Here is a 13,913-nt window from a genome sequence, read left to right as displayed (position 1 = left end):
CAAGATACACTTGTTTTAAGCAAGGAGTGCGCTTCTCCTACTGAGGCCATGTCTTGCTGTAGTTGGTCGGATTCCAGGTTCCTTTGGAACTTCCGTTTCAGAGAAAACTTTTGCTCACAAAAAGCATAGAGCATCCACACAGTGCCATTTACGGGCTTGCAACACCACATTCTGCCTGGGAGTGACATTCTCCTCTGTGACGGCCAGGTCCCCAGCGGCCCCTCCATTGGGTAGCACCAGCCCTTCACGGCCAGATCTCCTGTGAGGGAGGGACGTGCGCCCGGCATGCCCATCCGCCTCTGCACAGACCTGACCTGAAGACAGACCTCTCTCCCTCTTCTTAGAGCCACCAGCCCTGTTGGATTAGGACCTAGCCCCAGGACGTCCTTACCACCTAAAGCCTGGGGGCAGTGCGTCAACCCGGGGCCTTCGGGGCACAGCTCCCAGCTCCTGAAATAAATAAGGAAGTGGTGGCTCCTGTCTCATGCCCAAGGTCCAGGTGGCTGTTGGGAATCAGCGCCGCTGACATAATTTATCTGGCAGATCTCTCCAGTCTCTCTCAAAGCAGAGGTTACCAGCTGATGACAAAAAACAGACCGACTTCATACTTTTGTATGTTGCATATTTATGAAAAATAGGCCAGATTTTGGCTGTTTTTAGACCTCTGAAGTCAAGTAGCCTTCACACTGCTGTCAGGATGGTAAATTGAGTTTGAAACAATAAAGTCAGTAAGAATGGTAACAAGCCGGGCGTGGTGGCACACACCTGTAATCCCAGCGCTAGAGAGCCTGAGGCAGGAGGATTGCCGTGAGTTCGAGGCCAGCTTGGGCTACATAGTGACCTCAGGGCCAGCCTGAACTACATAGCAAGACCCGTCTCAAAAAAAATCCCAAAAAACCCAAAATTGCTGGAGTTGCCCCTCTGCGTCCTTCACAGGTCATGTATCAAAATTAAGCCTCTACAGCAAAAAAATGGAAATAAAGTTTTTGTACATAGGATGGGGAGGGGCAGAATGGGATAAAATAAAATTTGTTTAAAAAATTAAGTGTCTCGTTTTCTATTTTACAGAAGATGAGCTCAGAAGTATGGGACCAATAGACGCTCAAATGTATCTTGAAGAAATGTCTTGGAATGAAGGTTGGTTTTTTTTCTTTTGGTATTATCTACTATGAAGACAAATATTAGAGATTTTTTTAATAAGGAAAAGAGCCCACAGGGTGTTGGGAAACCTTGAAAAGATCGTAGTAGCTTGGCTTTCCTTTTGTTTGGCTTGTTTTTGTTTAATTCTAAACTTCATTTATTGATGACCCCTCTGACTTATTTCAAGTTTTCTATTCTAATAAGATTTTCTATTCTAATAAGATTTTTTTCCATTTGTTTTTACTACTTTTGATTTTGCGTTACTCTCTGTAATGTGGTAAAGTCAAAGAATGATTTTTTCCATTTATTTTGTGTTGACTGTTGAGGTGAATTCATAGTAGAATTTTGGTTTAAAATTTTCTCTATATATGGAATTATGAACTGTCAGACAAGGGCTTTTAATGTTATGCTCTTCCACCGGGAGGCTTGATTTTTCCCTCTCACTTTTTGATGATGTCCTAAGAGGAAGAGGAAAATCTGTCCCTCCCCTTTATCATGAAATCTTGTCGTTTTCCCTTTTAAAGCTTTATTGAATCAGATTTAATTTTCACATTCTCTGGTGTTCCCTTAGTTACTCTGGGTGGATGGCACTGAGTTAGGAAAACACCTCTACATGGAAGCCATGCGGTTCTCCTTGCTTCTCTCAGTGGAGGAAGAAAATGCTACTGTTTCCTAGAAGTTTTGTACACTCAACTCTGTAACTTTATTGTTCAGCCTAAAGGTTTATAGAAGTTTGCTAATGAATATGGATGGGAGGGCTGGGGATTTAGCTCAGTGGTTCCGCCACCTACCTCGTAAGCACAAGGTCTGGAGTTTGATCCCCGGTACCAAAAAAAAAGAATATGGATGGGAGAAGATAAACAGAGCCATCCTTGAAACCCTTTACTTTATTAATGGTAAATTCTTAGTTTAGTGCTTTAAAAAAGTGAGTTATAAGCCACTTGGAAGGCACATTGTGCTTTCCTTATAGGGTTGTTCTGCCCTCATCCGCTCAGATGGAATCGTGGAGTAGAAATTCTTGTTTGCAGTTGCGTAATTGGGAACCTCGAGGTTCTGTATGACCAGGCTCTCTGTGGTGGTGACAGTCTTCTCAGACTCAGCGGGAGGAGCCCTGCCTGGCGGCCTGGACAGCAGTGACAGGCTTCCACGGCTGGCTGTGGAGGAACACACAGGACAGGCCTTTCATTAGAGACCTGAGCAACGAAATGGATTGTTTAAATCCATTTTTGAAGTTAATTACAATATAATTTTGAAATTTTATTTAAAATTGAAAATACAGGTTGGTGGTTCAAGCATCTGTTAGTAAATACACAGACCTTTGGATCCAAGTGAAAATACCAATATGAAGAAAATGTCCAGCAGGAAACATGAGGGTCGCCAGAAGCAGGGCTTTGTCCTGGGGCTCCCCAAGCCCCTCCTCATGGGGCAGAGCAGCAGAATCCAGGTCACAGCAGTGGATCTGCCGCAAGCAGACACGGTTTATCTTAAACACGTGGACCATCTCTGATGCTTATTTAAATGAAGGGCTTGCATGATGGTAGAGATGGAAATATCCTCATCCCCCTGAGATAAATACGGAGCAACAGTTCTTGAAGCCATTATTCTTGTAGGAATATTTAGAAACGAATCCTGCAAGCTTGGAACTAAAAATGCTTGCAGTTGGAAAGAGCCAGCTTAGCATATGAAATTAAATAAACAGTGTGATCAGCTGGACAAATGGAAGTGTTTATATTCCTTCGGGTTGTTTGCAGAATGACCTTGGCAGGTAAAGGCCCAGCAGAGAAGTTCTGACCCTCCGCCCGTGTGGTCTACGGCTAGGTTGCCAGCACTTGGGAGGCGTGCGCGGTGTCTGAGGCACTGGGGAAGGCTCTCCTCACTTGGCTGTCGGGGGGCTTCAGGCCTCGTGTTTGAACAGGCAATTTCTGTGAAGATACCACTTTGTTAATGCTGGATGGCAGCAGTGTAAGAAGAAATTTCCATGAGATGTGAATTCTTAGCATTAACTTTGGAATTATCAGCGACAATATCCACAGTAACCCATGTGTCCTCTGTGTCATTTACTAAGTACCTGTCACCTCCGATTTCTTCTCAGTGTTCACTGAAGTGGTAAGAAAACAAGAGGAGGAGATTTAGCCTAAGAAAATCAATGGTTAGAATATGTATATTTTTAGACAGTTTAACAGTAAAACAGTTCTCTTTGAAAATATGCTACAGCATGTGTGTTGGCCTAGACAGGAAGAGGTTTGTTTGCATTTCTGAATTCAAGGTTATTTTTCTTTATGGAGAATACAAAGCCAGATTGGTTGACTGGATTCATTGTTTTCTTTGATAAAAGAAGCAGGTACACTTGGCTTACCTAAGTGCTAGCTGTTTCAAGACTGAACTTGATAGAAAGCAAGTGCAGGGCAGTGGATTCCCCCTTCACATCTGTGTTCAGAGCGAAATGTTAATCAGGTTTAGGAATCAAGTGAAGATACCTGAGTGTAGGAAGTCCTGAGCCCTTCGAGATTTACTTCGTTTATCTGTAATAACAAATTCTGATAGTAATGGCATCGATACTATGATGAGTAAGTACTGTGAGAATTTTTGGCAGTTTCTTCCCAGAGACAGTGCAGTAGAAGGCTGGAGGGATGAGAGATTCTTTAGCGTCCAACCTCCCCGAGGAGAGCAGCCTGAAAAGCCCTGCCACTAGAAGAGCCGTGGCCCCACATGCCTCCTGTAGGTGTCTCATGCCAGGGACTTTCCTCTTGGCCCCTCTGACCTTTGTAAACACAGGCAGACAGCCATACAGACGTGTCCCGCAGCGATTCCCGGGGTCACATACTCCTGGACGGAAAGCAGCCAGGTGCCCAGCTTCGTCAGTCAGGCACGGTTCTCTGAGAGGGTGGAATCCAGGCCGAACGTCATGCCCCTTTCAGGCGAGACCTCTTTCTTCACTGTCGCATTTTACACAATTGTATTGTTGAGAAGAATGTAAAATGTGCAGAAGTCTCAAGATCGAAAACTTGAAGTAAATGCTGTTGGTTGCTTCTGAGCCCCCACCCCAGTTCCTCGGCCCATCTCCTGTGCACATAGATTCTTCTGTAGATGGGAATCTGTGCAGATACCGCCCCTATGCAAGAACTGTTTTCTGTACTTCCCCTTCCTGAGCTTTACTGAGCTGCTGCCTTTTGTCTTGCAATTTCTGTGGAATAAATTGTTTCTGAGGGTGTGAACAAAGTCACTGCTTGTAGGCATTTGAAGCATTATTTTGTTGTCTTTGCAGGCAATCGTTCTTTCTCTCTGAGCTGCCGATGTGGTGGCAGATATGTCGTTTCTGAGCAGGAGGCAGCAGCCACCAGCCTGGTTCCGTGCGACACATGTTCGCTGATGGTGGAGCTCCTTCGTGACAACTAGCTGCGCAGTCACACTCTTGCCAGGAGAGGCCAACTGGAAGCCGCCACGGAGTAATAGGAAATGAACTTCGTCATAACGTGGGCTTAGAATTCATATTTACACATTGCCAAAGAAAAGACTTCAATTATAAATTGTATTTTGTGGATTGATGTCTGAGAACTTTTGTTTGCTCTTAGGAAAATAAGAACTTTCTTTTTCAAACGTGAGCATGTCTTCCCTTGTGTTGGGTCACAGTGCCACCGATTCCTTTACAGTGACTTGGGTTCTGATCGGCCAGAGCTGCTTCTGGCTGCTGAAGGCACAGGCCTGGTGGCCTCTCTGTGGATCCGAACCCCTGTGGGATGCGCAGAGCTGGTTCTCCGTGAGCAAGGCTGGGTGAGGGTGGCATGGGGCGGTTCCCAGTGGCTGGAGATCGGGCGGCAGCAGCTGGAGAAATGCAGCTCGGAGCCCTGGCTGCGAACAGTGCCATCCTCAGGTGTAACTCAGGGAGTGGAAGCTTAAAGAAGCAACCAGAAAAGGCGCTTCCCTTTGCCTACTCCAGAGCCTCAGGATCCGACCACAGTGCCTACGTTGGGGTTCCCTGGGATGAGGCACCGGACTTTGATGGTGTGGGCTGTGGACTGTGGCTTGCGAGGCATTGGTTCCCCCTTTTCCGATACAGTGCTGCCTCACTTGTCCCACAGCTCCATGCTTGGACTTTCTTGAACTTTCCACCATTTGAACAGCAAAGTTCGAAAAAAATCTCCTCGGTGCTTGTAACTTTGCTTGATGGTTGAACAAAAATCCGACTAGAAGAAACCTGTACGGGTGGAGAGTGAATCATGGACTGCATTTCTCCTTGGACACAAAAGGGTGACGCTTCACTCAGCGCTGCTTTGGCCCAGCCCACAAACAGTGCTTCTGTTAGTACGTTACAACACCCGTCACTGTGCTTTTTCCGGCGTTATTTGCATAAAATATGATAACCATGGCCCCAAAGAAAGTGACAGCAGCAAAGCAAAGTGGAAAACTGAGAAACATGACAGAGTTAAAGAAATTGTGAAATTTGAATCAGGTCACTGCTTGTCTGATTTGGTAGCTGAATACAACATGGCTAAGTCGCCATTATCAACACTTCTAGAAAAAAATGTGATTAAAGCGGCCAATGTAGTAAAAGGTGTGAAAACGTTAACGGCGAAACGAAGAACCCAGGCCATCATAGAGGCTGAAAAGTTACCGTAAGGTCGGGTAAATGAGAAACTGGACGGCGACGGTGACAATTCGAGAAGGCCAAACACCTCCACAGTGATTCACTGACAGAGTTGCGGAGTGAGTGCTGAGCAGCCTCAAGTGTTCAAAGCCAGCTGTGGCTGGTTTGAAAAATTCAGAAAGAACAGGCACACACAGTAGAGTGAGACATGGGGAAGGAGGGAGCTCAAATACAGACAAAGCCGGTACCTGTGAGGCTAGACTTGCTGAATATGTGGATGCTGAGTGTCACTCCTCAGCAAGTATTCAGTGGGACAAACTAGACTCTGGGAAAGAAATGCCCAGTAGGAACTCATTCTGAAGCGGAAAAGGCACTGCCAGGCCACGAGCCTATGAGATAGGCTGGCTCTGTTGTTGGGGAACACGGGTGGGGACTGAAGTGAAGCCCGTGTTAGTGCACCATTCTGAAACCCATGGGTTTTTAAAGAACAAAACAATAAAAAATAAGTGCGATGTGGAGGGTAAATAATGAAGTGTGGGGAGCAGACCGTTTTTCACTGAGTAGGTGTTTGGGCAGGAGAATTTGCCTGGAAACTCACTCCTCCTGACTGATGGTGCTCCTGCTAATCCTCCAGGCTTGGAGGGCGTTGGATGATAAATGCTCCTTTATCACTGTTAAGTTCTTGGCCCTGAATACACTCCTGTCATCCCGCATGGACCTGCAGGTCTTTGCTAATTTCACAAAACTCCACCAGGGGACTGTCGCCGCGTGCTTGGAAATACCCTCCCACACAGGGGACCCTTCCAGAGTTCTGGCAGTCACGTTCGCATGCTCACTGCATTGCCCTTCTCCATAAGGCCTGGGGGAAGTCTCTACAAGACCCTGAATGCTGCACGGTCAAAGCTGTGGCCAGAAGCAGAGACTCTGAAGGCTCCGAGGGCTCTGAGGAGCAGCCTGGTGTGAAGCATGTTGTGCCTCGCAGGTGCCTGTGTGTCTGGAGGCTGATGACATGGAGGAGTCGGCAACCGAGCACAGTGCAAAGCTCGCCCCAGAAGAACGTCAGGGTCTTCAGGAGGAGCAGCGGTGTGTGGCAGCTGAGGGCATAGCCTGGGTGAGGAGGAGGGGCCCGAGGAGCTCCCCGCTCGTTGATAAAGAAGTGAATGCACCATGGGTGGAAATGGCCACCTCTGGACAGAACCACACACGGAAGGCCGTGACAGGACTGTGAGCCTCGCAAATGCAAATGCTGCCTCTCACTTCAGGAAGTTTGAAAAGGCAGAAGCAGGTGTTGGACAAATTTTTAGTGAGAAAAGATGAAAAAAAGACCGAGAGACAAGACCCAGAAAGGGTACTGCCAGGAGTCGCTGCAGAAGGAGACGCTCCTTCCAGAAATAACATTTCTCCCTCTGATTTCTCTCCAGCTTCTGCTATGCCAGGAAGCCTCCAAGTCTCAGAGTGAAGCTCCTGGACAGATTTTCTTAAAATTTCACTTACTGTATCATTTTGGTATTTAATGTACCATATTTATGGTGTTCAGCTGTTTTAGGGATATTTCCACAACCAAGGGCTGTTTGTTTTGTGTAAAGTCCTGGAAAAATGAATTTTTAAGTGTAATTTTTGGGCCTCAGAACCCATTATTTGGTTTTTCACTTTTCTTATGGGGAAAAAAATGTATTCAGTTCTTTGAACTTTTCAGTGTTTGAACATGAATTTGGAACAAATTGAGTTTGACAACCGAGGTATCACTGAACTTGATGTTCTATGGTGTAAGGTAGAATTTATTTGAAGATCTTCACAGCATCCTTCCTGGGGTCTCTGAACTTCCCTACTTCAGATGAGCGAGCCATGCACGTTGCTCGGCAGGTCTTCATCAGATGCGTGCTCGGTGCTATCGGCTTGAATTCACGAGCAGAGCAGTTACACTGCCCTGAAAATGTAGCTGACAAATGTGGCACATTCAGAAAGAGTAGACCTTTTGCTTTGGCTTTACTGTACCTATCAAAGCAAAATTTAAAAGTGAAGTACTCATCCAGGTTCTCCTCCCAAAATGTTTGTATATCACCATAAAATTTAGATGGAAAACTTAACTTTGCCTTACATTTTTGTCCAGGTATTTTGAACTAATTTGCAGTGTGTTGCTTGTTCTTTATGTTTAAGCATTCAAAACAACAAAATAAATAACAAATCATTTATTGGTAAGGTAAGTACATGGTTTCCACTGTGGTCATAAATTCACTGGACCAGGAGACTCATCAGGTCAGAGGAATAAATGCTTGTCAGTTGTCAGAAAACCGGTGGCCATTGGGGCTGTCACGTAGAAATCCAAAGTCACTCAGAGGCCAGATCTGTAAAATCCACAGGAGGTGGAGATGGTTAATGAAGGTGATGCTGTACCCTCACCACATTCCCCTGTCCTCCTCCTCCTCCTTTCTCTGGGGTTGATAACACTTCCTCCTTGCTCATACCCCATGAGTAAGTTTCGGGTGCAGAGTGACACTTTACAAAACATTTATGTATTTACACATACAAGAATGTGTGTGTGTGTGTGTGTGGTGTGGACATAAACGTATGAATCTGTGTGTCCGCAAGGAAGGTAACTGCACCTTTGACCCAAGATATCTAAGGGTAACATCGACGTATACAGGACCCTAGATTATCCCACTGCTGCAACTGGCTTCAAACTGTCCTTCCTGTCACTGGGCGGGGCAGCGAAGGCAGCTGCCTTCCCTAGCGCTGCACACTTGGCTGCATGGCCCAGGCTGCTCTGCTGCGGGTGCTCATGCACGTCTTTCCAGCTTGGTGCTGACAGGTGACAGACAGTGTGAGAGAGAATGAAGGTTTGGAGAACTAAGGAATCTGAGTTTTATTATAAAAATCCCTGCTCAGTCACCTGCCTCTGAGCGTGGAAGACAGCAGTAAGGTTTGGTGGTGAGCTGTCAAGTGAAGGCTGGTGTGTTCATGAAGTGTAGGTACTGCAACCAGAAGTCCCATGGGCCTGAAGATGGCATAGTTATTTCTGCAGCTGACAGTACAGCTGACGGTTCATCAGAAAACTGTACCTTAAAGAAGATGCGTCCTCTTATGAGTCCATACGGGATGGGGCCATAGAACCTGGAATCTGTGGAGTTCTGTAGATTGTCACCTTCTAACCAGACATGGCCCGTGGGCACCTACAGGTACAGGGAACAGCAGCCCCTTTAAAACAGATGACTGGGGCACCGTCACTCCAAAGGTAGTCATAAAATACATCCGAATCCTAAGATAGGCACTTAGCTTTCACTTCTTGCACAATAACATAACTTACTAAATGTCAAGGATTTTAAGTGTTTAAAAGACTTACCCATTATCATATAGCTCCCATTTATTTACTATCCAAATCCTGAACTGAGGTTCTAAGAGATCAACACAGTGTGTGTGACAGAGTCATTAATTTAATAGACATCAAAAGAGGTCATGAGGATGCTGACTGGAAATGTGCCCTCCTGTCTCAGAGACTGCATCAGCAGGGCAGCCCCTCCACGTCCTGGGGCCAGCTCCAGGGCCGCCCTCTTCGATGCTCCTGAAGAACTGGATGGTAATTGATCATGACACCAATTACACATAATCTCGTCATGCTAGTGGAGGGGCTTGTCAGAGTTCTCATTAAGAGCCAGCTCTGCCTTTGTACAGGCTGCATCTTCCTGCATTCCACTTTGATAATGACCATCCGGAACCACAAGGACCCATTATAAAATCATCAGTTGTATATTAATGATGGTGACCTTCCTAAATGGTAAGGCCCTATCTCACACGGCCATGTGTCAACTGGTAAATACGCTTAAATTCTTACTGACCATCATATTTAGGACAAAACGTTACTTTCAAAAAATGCCTTCTGCCATGCGAGCCTTTTGCCTGCTAGCATCGGTTTCATCATGTAAGCTTAAGCGATTACTCTCCAGCCACTGTGAAAGCTGCTCTCTCAAGTTTGCATTTTACAGCTTGTTACCCAAGAAAGTTGAGTTACCAACCGGACAGAATCGATCTATTGGGAAGGAATTTATTTTCACTCTGTTCAATAGCATTTAATAGGAGGCATGGACATTTCTTCCGTGTGATACATTACCTTTTTGAAAGATAAATGGATGCAAGCATATAAAATTTTATAAATTCCCTTTAAGAAATTAGGATTCTGTAATGTATCATGTAGAAATATTTGCCAAAATCCTCCAAGTTATTTCTTTGCACTTAAATCTATTTTATAGAGAAATATGTTTGCTGAAAGAATATCAGTGCCAGGCATGGTGCACACCTATAATCCCAGCATTCTGGGAGGCGGAGGCAGGACATTTGCTAGTGCAGCCCCATCTTGAGCAACCTACAACATGGCCCGACCCATCCTGCAATACAGAGTAAGGTGAGGGGAGCACTCTGGGAAGGCCCACGGGCAGTGCTCCCATTACCTCATCCTGCAGCCTCCCTTCCTTAGAGTGCACTTTCTCACACTACCGAGACACTCATCTGGGTGAGGGCTAAATTGTTTTTGTTTTGGAGACAGGGTCTCGCTATGTAGTTCAGGCTGGTTTTTGAACTCGCACAATCCCACCTCAGCCTCCTGAGTGCTGGGATGACAGGCATCCTAGAGATTTCTCATGTGAAGTGAGTGTTGGCATCACGAACTTGCGTCTCCAGCACATTGCCGGGGTTGTTTTACCCTTTCCCTACCACAGGCTCTAGAGAAGATCTGCCCGACTCGGCATGACCCCTGTGCACTAATGCAAAGGTGCACTGCAGTCCTAGATGCGCCTGGAGACTGGCAGGAGCACAGATGTTCTCCGGCAGGTAGGCAGGGCCCAGTAAAGTATGGTTGATTTATGTAAGACTGGCTCATCAAAGCAACACAAACTGAACTCACGGAGAGGGGTATACATGTTATAAATTCCCATTTTTATAATGATACAGTCTGTTAGCTAATGGACCTAACTGTGTGTATGTGTATAGACAGACACGTGTGCGCATCTTAAAATGCTTACTCTTTCCAGTGACTCCTGTACTTTTAAAAGATGGAACATGGAAACACTGCCATGATGATGAAGCTAGGAAACGCTTGGTTGAGTTTTGTATTGTTCTTCATCTGGTCTTTGGCACGTAGACAGAGTGACCTCGCCCTCACCCATAAGGCAAGCTCTGCTGCCCTGCCGCTCTGCGCAGCACCAGTGAGTGAGTGACAGTCAGCAGCCTTGCCGCCAGGTGCCCACTGCTGAGGAGACTCGTGCAGCAGAAGGTTTGTGCCTTTACATGCAAAGCACAGCCACCTGCGGCTGGCGTCAGAAACGCAAAGCCTGATGTCAGTGAGGCAGAGGACAGAACAAAACACGGCGCCATCTGTTAGGTTGACCTACTGGCTATCTCGGAAGCAGAAAATTCAAACCAGATAAGGGAAAAAAATTTATGACTGGATAAGCTGGTAGATGCAAATGTATTTTTAAAGAAGCTATGGTGTCTTTACAACCAAGTGTGAAAAGTACTCCAGTTAACAACTGTTTTGCAAATGGTTTAAAATGGAAACCCCAGTTGTTACTTCTCATAATCACAACTGTCCTCAGGGCCGGGGACTTAGCTCAGTGGTTCCGGTGCCTGCCTCGAAAGCGCAAGGTCCTGAGTTTGATCCCTGGTACCAAAAAAAACCAAAACAAACACAACTGTCCTCAGTCTTGTAGATCCGCCCTCCACCTTAAGGAGTGCAGACTGAATAAGAATACATAGATGTATGTTTTCAGTTAGTGCCACCGAGAAACTGGTTTCCTTTTGCTCAAATCTCAGTCTTCTGGTGCCTCAGACACAGCTGAGCCCCTGTGGGCTGAAGATGGAGCCACGTTGCTTCTCCCGCCCAGGTCTGAGGTCACCCCTGGGCGGTGGCAGACCTCACTGCAGGCTGTGGAGAAGCCAGTCTGCCTTCTCAGCTGCCTCACAGGCCAGCTGCGGACCCCCCCCCAGCTGCAGTTACAGACACTCAGGGAAGAGGACCCCAGGACTGCTGCAGAAAGTGGTGGGAGTGGTGGGTAAGTGTGGTCCAAGCGACAGGAATACTATTTTGAGGGGGATTCATGGCAATGTGTCCTTTACTGTAATAAAAATTTTCAAATTTAAACATTCACTGTATAGTATTTTTCAATCATACCTCATTGCCTGAGAAAAAACTCATATGATAAATGCATATTCACAAAAATGACATTATTTTAGCAATAACTATATAATTGTTTGTTTTTTTGGTACTGGGGATAGAACTCGGGTCCTTGTGCTTGCAAGGCAGGGGCGGAACCACTGAGCTAAATCCCTGGCAACGTAATTGTTTTTAATGTTAGTATTTTCCAGGTAAGCAGTATCAAGTCAAATTACTACACCTATAAGTAGCTAATGCATATTCTGCCTAACCATAACCTACGTAAGTAAGATGTGGCCAGAATAAGATTCTATGCTCACTAACCATCAGAAAGAATATTTGGAAAGTGAAATAATTTGGTAATAGTAATGTTGTAAAAAAGTTCCACCAAACCCAATCTTTGTTTGACTCGGGGAACATCAATACTAGAAACATCATCAGGAAATAATTGGAGTATAACCTTCGAGCAGCACCAGCAAAAGCAAGGAACTGGGATATGTAGAAAAAGAGAAAAGTTACATCCCCGAGGCAGCAGTTAGAAGACCCTTGTAGCACAAAGGCCGGGAATGCTGGTAGTCTCTAACAAAACGGGAGTTCTGGCGGTGTGCTGTGGACCAGGCCCCGATGCCCCTACTCCTGACTCTGTCCTTGCCTCAAATCTCGCTCACATTCTGCCTCTGTGAGTTCAGCGACCAGGCAGTGCCACACTGGGCTCCTAGTGAGGTGCTTCCCAAGGCCAGGTGAGTGACAAAGGGGTCTCATTTCTAAGGACAGGGACAGAATGGCTCATGAACTGATGGGTCCCATGAGCACTACATCTACACGGGCTGCTGCTTTTTCTCCCAAGTCCTGCTTATTACTCTCCTATCCATATAGGATAAGACCATTACTCCCCTTCTCTACTTCAGAACAGGGCTGCCTGCCCAGTGTGGCTCACACCTGTAACCCCCCAGCAAGTTGGAGCCCAGCCTGGGTAATTTAGTGGCGCAGGGAGTCTCTGTCTCCAGAGTAAACAAATAGGGCCGAGAGCCTGGGCTCATGGGCAAGACCCAGCCCCCGAATCACAGTCCTGAGCTCCACATGCAGCTCTGCAACTTCCTAGCTGAACAGCCTCTTCTGCACGGTTCAGGAAGAGTGCCGGAAACCAATGAGCGCACCAGCTCCTGCCACTCAGAAAAGCAGACAGCAGCTGCCCACCTGCAGGCCCTCAGACTCCTGGCTCGCCTTGCCCCTGCTTCCTGAGGAGGGCCGCGCTCTGCAGCGTGACCTATGTGCCATGATTTGCCTGTGACCAGTTTTGGCTATTTCATACTGCATTCAGTGAATCAGCTGTAGTGCTAGCCAAGTGTTTGAACTAAATATGCTATAATTAATAATGCACATTAGCTGTGAATAAGAGCCAATGATTCACTGAAGTTCGGTCGTTAGTGAGAAAGACTACCGTTTTCTACTGTTACCAGGCAGCCCGATCAAGGCACGACCTGAATTCTTAGACCCTTCCTTACGAAGAAGTGTCCACTTCTCTGGATACCCTGCCCAAGGAGTGAGGAAGTGGAAGGCTGGGACAGAAGCCAGGATCTGGGCCTTCCAGGCACCCAGGACCACTGTCGTAGTCTCGGAACCGCGGGCCTTTCATCCTCCGCCTTCCTGTTCGGTGTGCAGATACGACACTGCTTGCTCTGGTTCGGGCTGGTATTTAAACGAGGCATTTTCTATTCCCATTGAAAGATTACGGAGGAATCTCCTCTCCTGCTGCCCTGTTACAGGCAGGATCCTAACTTCCTGCCACACAGGGCCTTTCAGGGGACAGTAGAATAGGGAGGCTAAGCAGTAAAACAGTGAGCTCTCTTGGGCTGTCAGAAAACGTTTGAAACAGTCGGTAAACCAGATGCATGCTGTGTAAAATATGTAGCTATGTTTCCACCAAAAATTTTATTTGTCCCTTCACATAATTCTGCCCCAAATCAAATCCCAACTCCTCCCCACATGGATTCATTGCTACCACAGATGAATCTGTCTGAGTTCTCTGAAGTCTATTGTCCCTGT

The 13,913-nt window shown here is 46.4% G+C and overlaps 2 protein-coding genes across 26 annotated transcripts in view; one reads left to right on the top strand and one right to left on the bottom strand.

The window, feature by feature from the left end:
• Dnajc24 (DnaJ heat shock protein family (Hsp40) member C24) overlaps window positions 1-13,913 on the top strand; it is a 58,185-nt gene that overhangs the window by 41,703 nt on the left and 2,569 nt on the right. For 2 of the 3 annotated variants that reach the window (XM_021263979.2, XM_021263978.2), the window contains exon 4: window positions 1,069-1,137. In XM_021263979.2, coding sequence (XP_021119638.2) covers window positions 1,069-1,137 — 69 coding nt within the window. Of the gene's footprint in view, window positions 1-1,068; window positions 1,138-4,405; window positions 4,686-13,913 lie in introns of those variants that run through there. The other variant, XM_004851597.4, reaches the window with a different exon arrangement.
• The window catches only part of Immp1l (inner mitochondrial membrane peptidase subunit 1), a 58,357-nt gene continuing 52,343 nt past the window's right edge, over window positions 7,900-13,913 (bottom strand). For all 23 annotated transcript variants that reach the window (XR_015451327.1, XM_021263970.2, XM_021263968.2 and 20 more), the window contains 2 exons: window positions 8,785-8,895; window positions 7,900-8,070 (listed from right to left, as the gene is read on the bottom strand). Coding sequence is in view for 22 of the 23 variants with exons in the window: in XM_021263970.2 (XP_021119629.2) it covers window positions 8,002-8,070; window positions 8,785-8,895 (180 nt within the window). In the remaining variant the exon portion in view is untranslated. The remainder of the gene's footprint in view (window positions 8,071-8,784; window positions 8,896-13,913) is intronic.

This window comes from Heterocephalus glaber, unplaced genomic scaffold, assembly GCF_053883595.1.
Source record: "Heterocephalus glaber isolate CG9 unplaced genomic scaffold, H.glaber_assembly_v1.0 deba00001428, whole genome shotgun sequence".
Taxonomy (NCBI): domain Eukaryota; kingdom Metazoa; phylum Chordata; class Mammalia; order Rodentia; family Bathyergidae; genus Heterocephalus; species Heterocephalus glaber.
This window is presented reverse-complemented; position numbering and strand designations above follow the sequence as displayed.